This window comes from Pseudopipra pipra, chromosome Z (assembly GCF_036250125.1).
Source record: "Pseudopipra pipra isolate bDixPip1 chromosome Z, bDixPip1.hap1, whole genome shotgun sequence".
In the NCBI taxonomy this organism is placed as follows: Eukaryota; Metazoa; Chordata; class Aves; order Passeriformes; family Pipridae; genus Pseudopipra; species Pseudopipra pipra.
The window spans coordinates 44,475,648-44,494,083 of NC_087581.1; the positions used below are offsets into that span (position 1 = coordinate 44,475,648).

The 18,436-nt window shown below is 41.9% G+C and overlaps 1 protein-coding gene across 5 annotated transcripts in view; it reads left to right on the forward strand.

Moving 5' to 3' along the window:
- The window catches only part of MCC (MCC regulator of WNT signaling pathway), a 195,681-nt gene extending 177,639 nt beyond the window's left edge, over positions 1–18,042 (forward strand). For all 5 annotated transcript variants that reach the window (XM_064641644.1, XM_064641645.1, XM_064641646.1 and 2 more), the window contains 2 exons: positions 10,883–11,005; positions 12,042–18,042. In XM_064641644.1, coding sequence (XP_064497714.1) covers positions 10,883–11,005; positions 12,042–12,222 — 304 coding nt within the window. In that variant the 3' untranslated portion in view covers positions 12,223–18,042. The remainder of the gene's footprint in view (positions 1–10,882; positions 11,006–12,041) is intronic.
- Positions 18,043–18,436: the final 394 nt, after the last annotated feature.

Consider the following 18,436-nt stretch of genomic DNA (forward strand, 5'->3'; position numbering starts at 1 on the left):
TCACATGGTGCTCAGCTCCATTCTCCTAAAATTCAGTTCTCTAAAATTCAGTTGAATTTTAGAAATTAAACCCTCAAAATGGCTGTAGTCATTGTTTTCAGCAAAGAGTGTGAGACGCAAACGTGATTTTTCTTGTGTGCGTACAGAAAACCTTTAGTGAAGATTTGTGGTGTGATCTTTGGTTAAGAAGGTTGGTCACAGGTTAGAACTTGGACAGGAGTTACAGGAGTGGGAATTACAGGCATTTTGATGACTCAGATGCTCCATTTTCTTTCTGAGTATGTAAGTGGAGCCACAGTTCAATTACAAAAGACATTGTGTGAAGCATTAGCTTTCCAAAGGGAGAGAAAATTGATGTCTTGACAAACTGCTTTTGTCAACAGCCAGGTTTTAAGCCTAAGCTTTCAGTACAGTTATACATTAGCTTGATATTTGTTTGTGCAGCAGCTTTTGCTGCACCAGCTATGCGGTAAACTTCATGACAAAGACATTCACTGTTTTGATAGTTGTTTCAGTACTTGTTCCACCTTTTCCAAGAAGTGGCTGTCTTAATATCTAATCTGGTTCTTATATTTAGAACCCCTCCAAAATACTACTAAGATTGTAAGCTGAGAAGAGTGTATTTTGCTTTCCTGGTGTTTGCACCCTCTTTAATGGTGGAATGTCCTTTCAGGCAGCTGTGGTGTTTTATTCCTGAGGTGCTTTTGTCATAGGTGCAATGTATAGAGTGCCTATGGTCACTTAAGCCTGGAAGGCATTATGTAAAAATGTAAGATCATTACCACTGCAGAATCAATACATTTCATACCATTTGCTTAGCAGTCTGGCAGCTGCTGAGTACTTAGTTTTCATGATGCAGGAAACAAAATTCCACAGTTAAAATAATCCAAACTGTCATTTGTGTGTGGGTGGATAAAACCCATAAAAAAGTAATTTACATAAACATTGCATAGAAGCCATTGGACTCCCCCCTGCCCCCAACATTGCAGCCCTGGTGTGAGCTGCTTCACCAGCATTTTTTGTCTTTACTCAAGATGGGGCTTTTTCCTGCTCTTGTTACTTGCTCCTGGATTTCAAGATGATGTCAATGACCTTAGTTAGCAGAGGCTTCAGTATAGTCATGAAATGTGGTTTGCTGACAACACAGAGAAAACAACTTTGCTTTATCTACTGGCCCTTAACTTGATTAGCATGGATTTCCAGCCAGGGGCCTCGTGAGTACACTTTGTCAGGCAGAAATGGGGAAGAAAAATAATCAGATTAAACTGTACATAAATTGTGAAGACTCTCAGTGTAATGGAAATATGACTGTACTAAATGTGATTGCTGCTGCCAATGGGGCTCAAACACAGTTCCTGCAAGCTGTGTGGACAGGGTGTTTTTCTCCTTAATCAGTGTGTCAGCCCAGATCAGGCTGAATGCTTAGTCCTCCTTATCCTGAAGCTTTCTCTCAAAATCTGTATAGCACCTGGAGAAAGCTTACTGCACCCTGTTTAGCCACAGCTGTCCTAAAATATGCCAGCAGTTCTTAACTGCTCTTCTGAGTAAATGGACCCTCAAATAATCACAATGAAATTTATACCATCATGGATCCACGAAAGAGTTCCAAAAAATAATCAAAGTTCGTTTTCCTCTACAAGTGCTACAACAGTGCAGAATGGTCTGAGGTGGTTGTGATATCTTTAGGAATGAAGCAAACTTAACTCCGTGCATTTAGCATGTGCCAATCCCTCAATACTCTTCCTGCTTGTATGGGAAAACAAGTCCTGACACTATGTGTGAACCAGGAGAGATCCTGCTGGCTGCCCTGATTACCTTCCTCACCTGCCAAAGAAGTAGGATCAGAATACAAAATAAAAATATCTTGCCCAGTATCTGTGTTTGTCAGGGGACAGGAGGGAAGTGTGAAAACAAGTGCGTATCGCCCTCTGTGGTCTAGAGGTAGTGTTGAAATGCCAATGTTCAGGAGCGTTTCAGTACTGGTTACAATGTGTGCACACATCCAGTGATTGGACCTACCTGTTGTCTCTCCAGGCAGTAGACACTGGTGTAGGGGACAACAGCTGCAAGGATAGGGGCGAAAATCCATTTGCTTTTGAGCCTTTCTGTTTGTCAGAGCGTGTGATATCAATCAGCAATCCTGTCCTCTCCTCATCCTTTACAGTCTTTACAGAGACTAAAGCCCTGGCAGCTCTCCTCTCTACTGCTTTCCCATTCTGTTCTCTGTTGCTGCTAAATTGTCAGGTTCTTCTCAGTTAATTGAAGCAGAGTGAAACCCAAATAAAACAGCAGGACATAGTTAAGGTTTGAGTTTTGGTGTAGTTTGAAAACATTTATTTGTTCATAATCTGCAAATGGCTATGCAGCAGAACAGTCTCATCCACAGAGATAGGCTGGCTTCTCTCTGCAGAGAATCTGCAGAGAGAATCTTCTGGAATCCAGAAGTGTGTTGTGAAGCTTATCGGGTTTTCACTGGTAGTGCCCATCACCAGAAATTCAAGGCTGGAGCAGTTCTCCATCTACTGTTCCATTATGTATTTGTTCTAGTACAACTGAAGATTTCCTACAGTAGTGTTCAACATTAAAACCTCTCTTACCAGCTTTTCACAGAAATCACTTTTCTTTGTCATGATAGCTATGCTAACTAGTAGAAATGTAAATTATCTGCAAGTTCTGAGCTGTAAAAGTTACATCTGGGTTAATAAATTTCTGATACTGCAGTCTAAGCTCACTAATGTTCCAGCGAAACATAAATGCTTTCTGTCAGAGTCTTTAACAGTATTATTTTCCCCTCTCTCTTTTCTTAATGGAATGATGAAGTGGTTCAATAGACATGAAGCCTCTTTTTTCTTGAGTTTGGTGCATCCATAAACAAGCTTGTTGGCAGGAAATACTTTATTCTTGTGAGGGCAAAAAATGTGTTCCCAGCAGCCTCATGGCCTGGCACTGACAGCTTAATGATTGTACTAGAAGCCAGTTTTATGAGAGGATCTGGTTGAATACCCCAAAATCAGACACATGACACAGTCTCTTAGGGAGGCCTTAAAACAGTATTTTCCTTGCTGGTTTGTTCTGCTCTGCTGTGGCAGGGCAGGGAGAGCTGTGTATGACTTGTGTGAGTTTGGTAACTTAGTAGGTACATACCAGTTTTGCACTACTGCAGGTGAATGCAGTAGAGGTGGCAGAAAGGATTAGAGAGGCAGGAAGAATGCCATCTTGCTTTAGCAGGGCAGTGATAATGGTGATATAACTACTCTTTTCTTCCACTAATTTCTTTCATTCTGTGAAAAATGACCAAACAGGCAAGACTGAAACTTCTCTCTCTCCCTAGGCCTTGCTAGAAATGCTTTGTCTGTTGAAGTCCTCCTGCAGTCTCTCCTTGTATTTCCAATTGCTGATAGCTCTTCTGTCTCTGTAGGGTTGTATTTTGTTTATATATTTAGATGGTCATTTATAAGCATTAAAATGATTGGCCAGGAAGGATCTGGCAGTACTAGGTAAGGGCCATGGCAGGCAAAACACTATAACTAGGCTGACTGTTCAGACCTGGGCTGCATCATCATTTGGCACAAAATTACGATCTTTGATGGCTGTGCAGGGTTACATGAATTGTGTCAGTCTAGACGTGTTTCAGTATCTCCCTCACAAAAGAGTGACTTTCCATCTGGCAAGACAACAAAGAAGCTATGTATTTACCATGTCTGATGACTTTTAAACTGAGAGATAGCATACTGAGTGATGCTACTAATAGGGAAGTTGCCATGGAGAGGGGGAAGGAGTTGTAATTGGTAGGACTGGCAAACAGTTCTTTTGCTCTTAATAAAAAGTACATTTTGCACAGAACTGTGATCCTGCCTCTCTGAAAGTGGAAGCTGCAGGTATTTCTAGTAGGACACAAAGAATTCATGCTATTGCAATAACTTCTATGTGTCTGTTGAGATACAGTAATGCTTATTGCAGACTTAGGTCCTTATGCTTGTCTGAAGATCACAATTTTGTTTTATGCCAAGCTTCTTTTCAGAGAGGAACCCTTTCAACAGAAAGCTCTGCCAAGGCATAGCAGTGGCTATTTCCTGACACACTGTCAGTGAGAGATAGATCAAGCCACCTTCCTTTATTTTAAACTTCCACAAACTTCATATGATGGCATCTCAGCTTGGTGTGTTTTCAAGGGCCAACCTTAGTTTCATGAAAGCAGGATCCAGAAGTCTGTGGAAGCATAGTTGAAATTCAGGCCTATCTTGACCATCAGTCAGACTACGTCTCAGAAATGGAAGTAGAAATACCTAAAACACATCATATTGTAATGATCCAGATTTAAAATTACTCTTAAGACTTCTACTGATTCGTAAAATCCTCCTTTTCTTTAACCAAAGTACAGGACAAACATGGTGGATAAAAGAGGGGAGAGGGAGGCAGGGGTTGTTGTGCAGCTACTGATGCATCCTCAGGGGGTTTTTTGTCAGTTACATTTGCTTATTTCTGTCCTTTAATTATCACAGCCATTAAATGAAGAGATAAGCAACTCTGAGACATATGAAAGCCAGACACTGGCATGGATTGCAGCCATTGCAAGTTTCAGAGATATCCTTTTTTTGCCTGTGTTGTGTTCTGCTGTGGTTTCCCTTGGCTGCCTGAGGAGTTCAGGAGTTATGACCTGTGTCTGGAAATCCCTCTGGAGAGTGCCACTGAGAGAAACCTTCTCATAAGAAGAGAAGTGACTCATGGTGATATAAGGTGCTTCCTCAGAAGCACCTCAAGTAGCTGTTTTTTTACATGCACCACAGACAGCCATAATTTTTCTTTTTCTCTACTTTTGACATGGAATAAGTAGTTCTCCTTACCACTGTGTGGTTATCTGAACTGCTGAGCTGCTGTGCACTTGGATATAATAGCTCCAGGTCTGGAGAGCTCCCAGGCTGGGCTGGCAAAGCTGGGTGGGAGGTTTGAGCAGTGAGTGTGGCAGGCATGCTGCTGTCTCCCTCCAGGGCTGTTCTCCCTTTCTGCTGCCAGTCTGTGGTTTCCAGGACCACACCTGGCCTGTCTCCCCACTGCAGGTGGTGTAACACATGCCCGTGGTACTGTCTGGTTTTTGAGATCTGCTCTAAGCATCTGACAGTTAGCAAAAAAAAAAAAAACAACAAAAAAACCAGTACAATATTTTACACCAGCAGCAAAGTGTTTTCTTAAAGCACCCTCCATCTTCTCTGTGATCAGAAGATGCTCCCTTTGCACAGGTAGCAGCCAGCACAGGTGTTCTCAAGCCTAGTGAATCCTGAGGAGATGAGCCAGGAGGACATGGCATTTGAAGAGGATAATTTTAATACCTTCTTGGCATTTGTGAGGCATTGCTTTGTTGCCTCTTTAGTAAAGTTATTATATATTAGTTGTTTTCCTTAGCAGGCCAACTCAGACCAGTGAGGCAAGAATGCATTTGAATTAGCTTGGGGATTCTGCATGCCAGCCTGATGAAGAATGTTAGTTTAAACTGCTGATGAAAAGAGAATTTATCTGCATTCCTTTTTAAATGACCAGCTGTTATCTCCTGAGAGGAATGGAGTCAAATGCCTAGAAAAAACAGTCATGTGTCACTCTGTTCAAGTGGAAAAGTCAGTGAGGGATCATGCCAGGCTCACAACAGGAGAGTATGAGGAAAGGGAGTAGGAGTGAAGTGTGGGATTGAAGGTGTGTGCCTGCCCTTCCAAGCAGGGACCATGAAGACAGCTTGGGACCACCACGCAGGAGGTGCCTCTCCTACCTCCCTTCCCCAAGCCCCAGGTGCCTAGGGGCTACCCCACCTGCATGGATACTCTTAGCTAGGAAAACTCTGGCCTCTGTCCCCTTGGACTGGCTGCCCAGCTGCTGCTGGTGCTGCTGCCTCAGGGATTTGTGTCTGCAGAGCTCAGGGGCAGGTGCTGAGCTGAGGCCAATGGTGCCCCTCCGACTGCTGAGCCAGGATTTGAAGAGATCTGCTTGTGGCAGGCAGTGCACCCTGATCAGTAAAAGGATGGCCCCAGGGATGGCAGGACTCCTCTGCCTGGCTGTGGGAAACTTTCTCACCTCTTGATTTGGAGAGAGCTCATTGTTCCTCTTTTGCTTCAGATTTGGCAGGAGCTCTGGTGCTCCTGACCCCAGGACAGGGGGGTGGTAGCTGGTGCTTTCACAAGAAGGGGAGTTAGCTGGGTACACTCCAAGCCAAGGGCAGAAAAATCAACTTTTTGCATGCCAGAGAAGAGCAGCTTCCTGTTTGCAGCACTGGGGAATTTTCAATAAAATAAGTAAGGGCAGGAAAATCTGAGAAGACTTCTAGCATGTGAAACCTGAACATGTCTGGAAATGCCCAGACAGAAGGGAAAATAAAAGGTGTTCATGACCTTGCTTACATTACTATTGTGCCAAACACAGTGTGCCAAACATGGTGTCACTGAGTGGAGGCCAAACTGACAGAAACTGCAGAAATGTGCCCGATGTTACATAGTTTCCTTTATGGCTCTGGCAGAATTCCCCACCTTCTGCGTTGGTAGCCTTGAAACCAGTGAACACCAGTTATCCCCTTCCTATTCAGCCATCCTGTAAGTCTGAAACAAAAAACCCTTGAAAACCACTTAGCAACTGCCTACTGAGTTTTGATTGTGAAAATACAAAACAAAAGTCTTTATTACCAGCATATTAGGTGTTTCATTGAAAATACTGTTTTAGCGGATGTTGGCATAGGCTGTAAGCCTCTGAATACACTTATTCTGAGCTTTTCCCTGGAAAGGGAGCAGTCAGGGATTTCCCTAGCTGACTTCTCAAGTGCCCCGCAGCAGAGAGCCCTTGTGCTTGGAAGTGAGCCATGCCCTCAGATCATGGGCTTGTTCCCTCTTCTGGGAATACTTGCGTATTTCCTCTGTGCACACAAGATGTCATGGCTGTATTTTCTGCAGCTCCAGCTGCAGTAGCCACTCGGAGGAGGAGCTGTCGGGAGCAAAAGCTGTGCTGACCTCTGCAGTCTGATAGACTTGTGAGTTTGGGGCTCACAGAAATTGTTTTCTCAGAAAAAAATACTTGCTTGTCATTCCCTCTTCCCATCAAAATACACATATAAATGCTTTCTTGGGATCCACAGAGGTCCATACTACAGCCTCAGGGCACAATTGCAGTGCAAATTTGGTGTGTAAGCTTCCATGTGATTTTGGATTCTGGACTCTGGAAGACTGGCAGCAGAAATCTGTGCCACAGCCATATGATGATCCCTGTTGTAGAATGTTCATATGGTTGTCACTTCAAATGCAGTTCCTTCTCTGGTTTGCAGCATTGACATCTCATTGTGGAAAAGTACTGCATATGACTATGACTATTGTTTTAAAATATTCTGCCATAATAAGCCTGTAGTGGCTAATTTTTCATATCCTGCTGATTTAAAAGAGCAATGAGGACAGTGAAGTGGTGCTAGAAATTCCGTAAAGACAGCTAACCCTGTACTGTATTAAAGGAATACAAATAGCAGCTCAGGATTCATTATCACTCCAGTTCACTGCCTAACCAAGCAATCAGTTTTGAAGAGAAATAAGGACAATTCTTCCTGACCAGACTGAAGTAATTAGTGATAGAAATGGAGGGAAGCGGGAGGAGTTAGCATTGTGAGGCATGGAATTTTTAGGAAGGGGCAGAGAATTTGCTGGTTAGCCAGTATGGTACAGCTCTGAGGTCTGTTATCTGCTACTAAAAGAGAAGGTGCAGCACTATGGGGAAAACCTTACGTACTTTTTGCGTGTAATAGTCATTAACCAGGTGTGTGTGCATCTCCATTTCCAAGACTAAAACAAGATATTTACTATGTCTTTACTGTTGCTGCTGTGTCTGTCTCCTCAGGTGTTACTTGTTCTATGAAATGTCTCTTGAAGTAAAGATATTTAGATAGGCATTTTTAAAATCAGGAACAGAAGGTGTAAATGTAGATCCCTATGGGTTGGGGTTTTTGAAGATTTTTGGGATATTTCAGCATGTGCAATCAAAATACTAGTTGTTTTCCATGAGATTAAGGTTGAGTTGCTACTAGCTACTGCTGTTTTCACTGACTTCAAAGCCAAAGGAATACATGTGTTTTAGTGTAAATGTAAGTTTGGGTCATCTATAGATTTGAAGTATTACCAACTGTTACCTATTTAGCTAGATGGTTCAGATCTAGCATCTGAAAGTTAAGTAGCTTGTGGAGGCCCAGGGTGCTGGCTCTGTGTCTTTGACAAGCAGCAAGATTAAGGATGTTACAGACCAAAAGTAAAGAAATACAGCTTGATGTTTAGCTGGGTTTGGACTGAACAGGACTGGCTGAAAGGTGTGAGTGCAAAACAGACAAAAGGTGATATAATTGTTTTGTCAGGTAACAGTCACCATAGCAAGCAAACTTTACCATGCATGACAGGCTCCTCAAAGTCTTTCCACTGTGTTTCTTTTCCACGCAGCTTTTGTTACAACAGGTGTATTAAGGACTTTAGCTCCAGTGAACTGTGGTTCTGCAGGGTTTTTTCCAAAGTGTGCAGTGTTTTCACAGCCATACCTTTTCGTGCACATAATGTTAAATCGGCCTCATGTGATTTTTAGATTTCTCTGCCCACCCAAATGCTGTGCATGTTTATTTTGTTGGACTTGCTGTTCATGCCAGGTCGCTGTGCTGAGCATGGTGTTACTGAGCCTTCCCAGAGCCTCTGGCTGTGGTGACCTCTGGAGCAGGCAAGAACCAAATTTACCCTACTCTGTTCTTCGTATCAGTAGTGCCATGCCACAAACACATTAGGTCTGGCCTCTGCCAAGTCTGATGTTTTCTTGTTTATATTCTGTTGCAAGTAAAAATGGATTTTTTTTTTCCCGTTTCTTTGCAGAACACAGACTTTGACCGTAGACTGTACTGAGTCTTTCTGGCTGCTAAGATAGGATATAAAATTGAAATTTATATTTGGGGTGGATGGCAGTGAGCTTTTAACTTGTAGGGAAAAAGATTGTATTATTTGAAAACACAGAGCATATTCCTTCAGTGAAAGGACGCACAAAGAATACTGATGATTTTTCATCAACAAGGCCCCTCTTATGTCCTTTTCAATTTTGCCGGTAAACCAGCGTCTGAGTCTCTTGGGATAAACTGCTGACTTGGAATATTTCCCCGTCTGACTTTGTGAAAGCCCTTCTGTAGCTGCTGAAACCAGGCGGTCTCCTTGTCTCTGGCGATAAAAGGCTGCCCTAGTCAGGCCACTCTCGGAACTGCAGCCTGCTGAGCTGGGATTCAAGGACCATCTGTGTGGTCTGTTCAGAGCTGCAGAAGCTTTTAGGGTGTTCGTTCCCGGTGGGCTTGTGTGGGAGACAGCAGTCGTCTTGTTATTGAGATGAAACACGGCATACTCACTTAGCACTGCAGCAAAAACAAGAGGGAGAGGCCAGTCACTGCAAAGTGGTTCTGGGCAGCAAAGCACAGACAAATGTCTACATACAAACACATAGTTCCCAAGTGTAAGATTTGATACTGCAAAATCTGTGTCCCAGTTGAGCCCAGCTCCATGTCAGTCTTAAAAGTTTGGGGTTTTTTTTTTCTCCCAAATCTGATGGTTTTCTTCTCTGGGCTATCTGCTGTGAGGATGGGTCACGGGAAAAGCTCCTGGGTCTCCACACCAGCACAGTAACAGTCCCCTGTCAGTGTAGGAGTGGGTTGGGTAGCCTTCAGCTCTGAGCAGGGAGCTCCCCAGGGAGAAGCACCTGCCTCATGCCACATGCTTACCTGTGCTAGGAAATACTTTTTAAAGCCAGCTTAATCCCCAAGATGTAATGCTTGCTTCTGCTCAGAATTTCTGTCTCGTTCATTTTTTCCTTTCCTCATAGAGATACTTGTAATGTAAAAATACTATAAGGTACCTTGCTTCCATTTTGGTACACTTCATGTAATTAACTTTTGGTTCATAGTTAGCAAGTAAGTGTTAGTCACTATATCAGCATTTTAATCCTCACTACTCTGGCTTGTTTGAAAGAGTCCTTCATAGAAAAAAAATGTTCTTTCTTCTTCAGTATTTCTTGTATTTGCCCTTTTCTGTCTGTGCTCCCATCTCCTGTTCTTAACTTTTTCTCACTGCCACATGGACTTGACTTGCTGGCTCCATAAAAAGCTAGTCAGTTACTGTAATACAGACTTAAATTTATACTCAAGTATAAATTACCTGAGTAAATTTGAGGTAGTAACTAAAATCAGTGGAATTGCTCAGAGGCTGGTGAAACACTGGCACAGGTTGCCCAGAGAGCTGGTAGGTGCCCCATCCCTGGAAACATTCAAGGGCAGGTCAGATGAGGCTCTGAGCAACCTGATCAACCTGATCTACTTGACAATGTCCCTGCTAGATGTCAGGCTAGATGACTTTTAGAGGTCCCTTCCAACCCAAACCATTCTGTGGTTCTCTGTGTAAAGAGAAATTTGTTTAGTAAAATATTTTTAATAGCAATGCTAGAATGGTATTTTAATTAAAATTTGTCACAATGTTTAAGTACCTTTGGTGGTTTTCTGTGCTGTCTCATTCAGGACACAGTAGGCATGTTCTAGGTATTCTTAAACTTTTATTTATGTATCTTTGTGCTTATTTCTTAGTGTGATTTAATGCATACAAGACTACAATCTACAAGAGAAGTTTGTTTGCTTTTTTGTCTGCTTTATCTCTGATCATATAGTTTACAATGGTGAATGTTATAAATATCAATCTTTGGAGAATTTTAATGTAAGAACTACCTCCTGTATTATCCAAGAAGAAATAAGGGGAATATTTTCAGCCTGTCAACCCAGCACAGGACAACTGTTCATGCACTTTGCAAGCTGAATTGTTATTTCTGTTTTGAACATAGTTTTCTACCTCCTCTTTTCCTGCTCCAGGGAGAAGAAACTGAAGGCTAGAGTGCAGGAGTTAGTGAGTGCTTTGGAGAGGCTCACGAAGAGCAGTGAGATCAGACATCAGCAGTCAGCAGAATTTGTTAATGACCTTAAAAGGGCAAACAGGTAAACGATCTACCAGCAGATGGACCTGCCATTGATTTTTTTTTCTGTGTTCTGGCAATGCACTGTAATATTCCCCTTACCTTAATGAGAAGTTATGGATCCTTGAATTCACACACATTGAGTCTTTAGGGCTCTAGTTAGAGATGTGGGAGGTATTAAACCTCCCATGTAGGCCACTGACAACTACACAGTTAAGAACAGAGGGAGGGAAATAGGTTAATCTTAACTGAGTTACTAGTAAATGCACTTACAGAAACAAACAAAACTCAGATTTATAAATCTGTTACTTTGTTTTAAACTTCTCTTTTTCCTTTGGCTCCAGCCTCTTCATTAATAAACTCTCTTGGATAATCACAGTTAAACTGTGTTGCTTACTCAGGGCATTTTACTGGCCCTGTGTTTGGATGAACTAGGAATACAGTGGACTGCAGCTGCCTTCCTGCAAGGAACTATCACTCACAGTGTAGTTTTTCTTAAATTATACCTGAAAGCCTTTGTGGTGAAAAGCAACATCCACCTCAAGCTTTCCTACTCAGTCAAGGTGGAGGCACAGAACCTACCCAGCAGCTGGTAAATTAGCACAAGATACCATCCTCTGAATGTAAATGTGATTTTTTAAAATGGAAAATGCAAAATCAGTCCTGGATTTTCTAAAAAGATTCTGGCCATGCAGTGTTCTTATAAATCATTACATGTTTAATGTTGTGGTATCCTGACTCACAAACAGTGCTCTGCAAGGTCATCATCAGGAACCTCTATCTGGCTCTTTGAACCATGTTTAAACATATTTTCTTTACCAGTTTCCTGGTAGAGGTGTGGGCTTCCCCAGAAAAGACACAGACATTAGTATTGATCTGGATTTGGATCAATAAGGTTTGGATCTAATCCATTTTTAAGCACTGGTTAATTTCAGGAAGATTATCAGTACCCACACTTTGGAGTTTTCTGAAGGTAGGGCTTTGGGGTGGATTTTCTGTAACACTTGCTACAAACAAGCCTTTTTGAATTACCTTGTATTGCCTTGTGTTTTTAACAGCAACTTGGTAGCAGCTTATGAAAAAGCAAAGAAAAAGCATCAAAACAAGCTGAAGAAACTGGAATCACAAATGATGGCCATGGTGGAGAGACATGAAACACAAGTGAGGATGCTCAAACAAAGAATAGCTTTACTGGAAGAAGAGAACTCCAGACCACACACCAATGAAACTTCACTTTAAATGCATCTCTTTAAAGGATGCTTAGTGCCATTACAACTTTCTTTTGGAGGCTGCCTTTTAGGGAGCTTCAAACGCTAAAAGCTCTGACTGTCAATGCTGACACACTTAAAGCACCTTCTCTGGGATCCCAGAGAGGTGTCATGGGGATAATAAAAATGTTAACCTTAAGAACTGTTTCATAATGTAAAATGGCAGTGCCTGAATTATCATGCTATAATTATGTACATTGTCTGTGTCGTTATGTCTATATTCATACAGCTTCTCTTCCATTTTATATACGTCCCATGGGTGACAGTGTCACATAGCAAAATAATTAATTTTAAGAGGTTTTCATTTCAGTCATTTGGAGATCATTTGAGAGTTTTCCCAATCCCTGAGCTCCCTCTGCACACAAGTCCATATTGTGCCCTCAAGAAAGACTTGCTGTTGTGGTTAAACCAACCAAATGGGCAGCTGCAGAGAGGGGAGATGACAGGCTGCCTTGCTTTTTTGCACCCTATTTGCAATACTGCTGCTCACAGTGCAGATCAGGTGGGAAAATTCCTGTTGATTTGGAAAAAAACCCAAGAAACTCTCAGAGTTGCATCTCTGAGAACCATGATGATGGTGTATTTCTTACAGTTTGTAAGAGGGCTAAAGGCTGTGAGTTTCACCACACCACGTAGATGGTCTGAGCCAAGGGTGGGTAAGAAATGATAGGAGACCTTCTGGTATTTATATTACATGGTGTTTGCAATTACTTTGTAGAAGAGTTGCTTTTCTTGCTAACACATTATAGCCAAGGTTTTCTCTAAGAAGCTGGGCCATTTTTGTCACATGTATAGTACTTATTACAGCTTACTGTGATCAAGAGGTAGAACGTCTTTTTTTAATACTTTTTTTTGACCCAAAAAGGTACTTATTAGGAACGTACCTGTTTAATATCGAATACGTAGGCAAAAAACTATAAATGTGTAGATGTATGGATATCCTGTCACAAACAGAATGTGAATGGTAAAGTCTTCTTATAGCTTCTTAGGTTAGTTTTTGTTACTGCTAACATTTTTCTTCTTTCGTTTAAGTCACATCATATTGCTGTATTATCAAACTGACTGAATGGCAAATGTTGCCCTATTATATTAATGATCAGCGCTGATGGTCAAACGCTTCTGACAGATAAAACCTCCATTCTGAATCGACAGTCTGAACACTTTCAGACTCTTTTCAGTACCAACCGTGTAGTCCAAGACTCAGCAATTCAGCAATTCAGTCCATCACACAACAACCACTAAAGTATGAATTGGATATTGCCCCCACTTTAGGAGAAACCCTCAAGGCCATACAGCAGGTGAAAATCGGCAAGGCAGCTGGGATTGATGGAATTCCACCTGAAGTCCGGAAACATGGGGGCCTTGCACTCCACACCACAAATTTCACGAGTTTGTGGTGCGCTGTTGGGAACTCGGCGAACTACCATCAGACCTTCGTGATGCAGTCATCATCACTTTGTATAAGAAGAAAGGAATTAAATCTGACTGCTCAAACTACCGTGGTATTACTCTGCTCTCCATTGCTGGCAAAATCCTGGCAAGAATACTCTTGAACAGACTAATACCCGCTATAGCAGAAGGTATCCTACCTGAAAGTCAGTGTGGTTTCAGAGCCAACAGGAGCACCACAGACATGGTATTTGTTCTCAGACAACTGCAAGAGAAGTGTAGGGAACAGAACAAAGGTCTTAATGTAACCTTTGTTGACCTCACCAAGGCTTTTGATACTGTGAGCAGAAAAGGTCTGTGGCAGATTTTGGAACGTTTAGGTTGTCCCCCCAAGTTCCTTAAAATGATCATCTCACTCCATGAGGATCAACACGGTCAAGTCAGATATGGCAATGCACTTTCTGAGCCCTTTCTAATTAAGAATGGTGTGAAACAAGGCTGCGTTCTCGCTCCTACCCTATTCACAGTCTTCTTTAGGCATGATGCTCCAAAGGGCCACGGCAGATCTCGATGATCAGGACGGTATCTACATTCGATACCGTACTGATGGAAGCCTATTCAACCTAAGGCATCTGAAGGCCCACACTAAGACCTTAAACCATCTTGTCCGGGAGCTGCTTTATGCTGATGACGCCGCCCTTGTCGCCCACACAGAAGCAGCTCTGCAGCGTTTAACATCCTGCTTTGCTAATGCTGCTGAGCTCTTTGGTCTGGAAGTCAGCTTAAAGAAGACAGAGGTTCTCCATCAACCTGCACCTCAGGAAGTCCCCCATCATCCCCACATCACCATTGGCCAATCAGAGCTCAAATCAGTCCAACAGTTTAATTACCTCGGTAGCCTCATCTCCTCGGACGGTAAGATTGACAGAGAGATCGACAACAGGTTAGCAAAGGCATATAGTGCTTTTGGAAAACTCCATAAAAGAGTATGGCGTAATAAACACTTGAAGAAAAGCACCAAGATCAGTGTTTACAAAACCATAGTGTTGTCTACTCTCTTATATGGTTCCGAATCATGGGTGGTCTACCGCCACCACCTGCGTCTCCTAGAACGCTTCCATCAACGCTGTCTCCGCACAATCCTAAACATCCACTGGTCAGATTTTGTGACCAATACATCTGTTCTAGAACAAGCAGCAGTCACAAGTATAGAGGCCATGTTGATGACAACACAGCTGCGATGGGCAGGGCACGTCTCCAGGATGAAGGACCACTGCCTTCCTAAGATCTTGCTTTATGGTGAACTTGCCACTGGCTGCCGCAACAGAGGAGCCCCGAAGAAAAGATACAAGGACTCCCTGAAACAACATCTCAGCCTTGGCCGTATTGATCAACATAACTGGTCTACTCTGGCCTCCAATCGGGAGGCCTGGAGACACACCACCTATAACACAGCTGTCTCCTTTGAGAACACATGCAGGATCACTCTCGAGGAGAAAAGGCAACGCAGAAAGAACCGTGTTCTGCAGAAGATACCATCTAAGGAGTCTTTCTACTGTGCCTTTTGCAGTCGGATATGTCTGTCTCGTATTGGCCTCATAAGTCACCAACGTGCATGCAACATATGTGGATAGAGACTTCCCAAATCTTCGTTTGCGAAGCCCAGCCAAGCGCGCATATTAATGAACATTAAGCAAATCATGGGGATAAGGTTGATTTCTGTTGGGGTCAAAATACAGGAGTCTACCATAGCACCTGTTATGTTCAGATTCTTCTTCTTTTTGACAGAGTACGTAAAAGAGCTTCCATGTGTGTTTTAACATGGCAAACTAGAGTCAATTCACTGTGCTAGCCTGCTACTATGTTACACCTCTGCTTTGCTTTTTTCAGGCTTATTTCCTAGGGAATCTGATTTCAGGAGTCATTCATCCTTTTTGCTTCACATGTTGAGTGAGTTGCATCTCCAGTTTTACCAGTGTATTTAGAATTATGATAACTTCTCTCACTTATTCCTCCCATTTCTGGTACTAAGGAAATATTTTTAGACGACTTTAACTGTTTTTGTCTACTGTTGGGTTAGGCCAGGCAGCCAAAATATGGGAATTTGTGTTCAGAGTATGGCATTATTGTTACACCTTGGTTGCATCTGAAACTGTAGCAGTTGGTGTTCATCTCTTTCTACTGTAGCTGCTGTTGTCTTCTTCCCTTAGAGTAGTCATTCCTACTTCCCTAGAGCCTGATACTTCATCTACAAAGCCAGCATGACTGATTGCAACAGCAAGTTAAAACAATGCTGATTTCAACATTTTTAGTTAGTAACATCCTGGAATTGGTTTTGATCAGTCCTCTTTCTCAAGCTAATTGCACTTAATTTACAATGTGAATGGAAATTTTTGCAAACCAGTCTGTTGAGGGAGGAGACACATTGATTTCTGCTGCCTTTATGGTGTTGCTTGGCAGCTTTCTGTGGCATTTCCCTTTTTTGGCTAAGTTTCTCACCAACAGGAATGTGGGGTTTTGCCATAATCTTCAGTTGTAGCTGAGCACACTTGTTTCGCAAGAAACACAAAGGAAAATATCCACTATGTACTGTGGTAAAAATGCAGTTACACTTTTGTCTTCTGGCATCTGAAACACCCATCTGATTTGAGGTAATCTCAAAATGTCCATGTGAAATACCTTTCAATGAAGAGGACTAGAAACAACTACTGCACTGGATTGCCTCTTAGGCTCTTTTTTTTTTTTTCTATTTAGAATAACAGAATCACACAATGATTTGGAAGGGACCTTAAAAGATCATCTTGTTCCAACTCCCCTGCTGTGGGCAGGGACATGTCCCTCTACACCAGGTTGCTTCAACCTGGCCTTGAACACTTCCATGGATGGAGCATCCGCAGCTTCTCTGGGCAGCCTGTTCCAGTGCCTCACCACCTTCACAGTAAAGAATTTATTCCCTAAAAAAATTTCTTAGTACCACTTGAATTTAAATCTGTCTTTAAATTATAGGTACAAATTAAGAAAGCATAAAACCACAGCAACACAGAATGGTTGGAAGGGACCACTGGTGGGGTCATCTGGTCCAACCTCCCTGCTCAAGCTGGGTTTCCTGGAGCAGGTTACTCAGCATTGCATCCAGATGGTTCTGGAACATCTCCACTGAGGGAGACTCCACAAGCTCTCTGGTCAACCTGTTCCAGTGCTCAGTAACCTGCTCAGGAAAGAATTTGTTCCTCATATTGACGATCAGTTTCTGCCTGTTGCCTCTTGTCCCCTTGCTAGGCGCCCCGAGCAAAGCCTGGTTCATCCTCTGATCCATCCCTGCAGACACTGACAGACATTGATGAGGTCCCCTCTCAGTCCTGTCCTCTCAGGGCTGAACAGGCACCTGGGTTTAGAGGCATAAAAAACTGCAATTGTCCTCAGTGCTTTTCAAGCCTCAAGACTTGCTGATGTTGTTTCACTGCATTTACTGTGTATCTTTCCTGCCAACTGTGCTCTGAAAGTGCTTTAGAATTAATTATAAATCATCAGTAAATGTAAGCCATTTTCTTCCCAGAGGGTTTGTAGATGAAAAAGAAACACTGATATCACACAGCCTCAGCAGCAGCGAGTTTGCCAGACCACCAGTTTAGTTTGCCCAAGCAAGTAGCTACTGGTTGAATTGTTGGCATGCTGGAAAAGATCAATAGAGAAGTGGTAAAAGGTTTAGTGCTAGTGTGAAAACTCTTCAATATTAATAATTAGCTGTAGTTCCAGTGTAGCCATTACAATGGCACCAACCCTGAGAATAAAAGCCAAAAAACTTAACAACTCTGTTCATGCAACTCTGAAATACCAGCACATATGAGATATAAGAGTGTGCCCTGAGTCACAGCAACTAAACTCTTCTAACATTTGCTGCAGAAATAATACATTGGAAAAACAAGAAATATAGGTGGTTCTTGCCAACAAAACCTAAGTCCACTCATGACTTTTTGATTTTTTAAGTCATCAGAGTGCATGAAACTTTGTATTTCACAGTGTGTTCAGAAGAAAAAAAATTACTTTTTTTTTCTAATTATATGTATAAATCTTCACCAGCTTGAATGTACTGTTAGCTATTGCAAAGCACATGTGACTAAGTTTGCATTCATGTCAGTATTGTTCTACTGGTTTTATTAGGATTTTCTCCTCCTTTAATACTGCACCATACATTTTAACTTTATAAATTTTTCACCATACTGAATTAGCTTTAAATGTGTTGCTACTTTTCAGTTTCCTAGCAGCTGTAAAATAGCTATTTTGTGTTTATTTGATATAGAATTGTAAAAATTGCATTTATTTATACAGAGGCATTTATAATACTTATTTTACAAATGTTCTTATATTCTGAATAAATTTCTAATGCTGTTTCTTTGCCTTTAACGTTGTTTTACCATAACTTGTCATCTTATTGTTGAATGGGCCACCTCTAAGTATCCTAGACACAAAGGTACCTCATCTCCAAGGTAAGCTACTGAGGGAGATGGTGTGACATTGTCAAGAAAGTTTCTATTACAGAGCCACGAAAAGTTGGTGAGAACTCAGCTGAGATCTGACATATTAGTACTTCCCCCAAACCCTCTACAGCTTCAATGAACACTTTATAGAAACAAAAGGGCACATGTGAAACTGTTTCTACAAATCCAGTTCTTTTAATAACAAGTTATATAGACCAAAAAAGAAAAAAATAATCTTTCATAAATACTCTAAAAGCACTGATTGAAGTTCACATACTTCCTTTCTCCAGTACATCCAACACCTTTTTATTTTCTTTT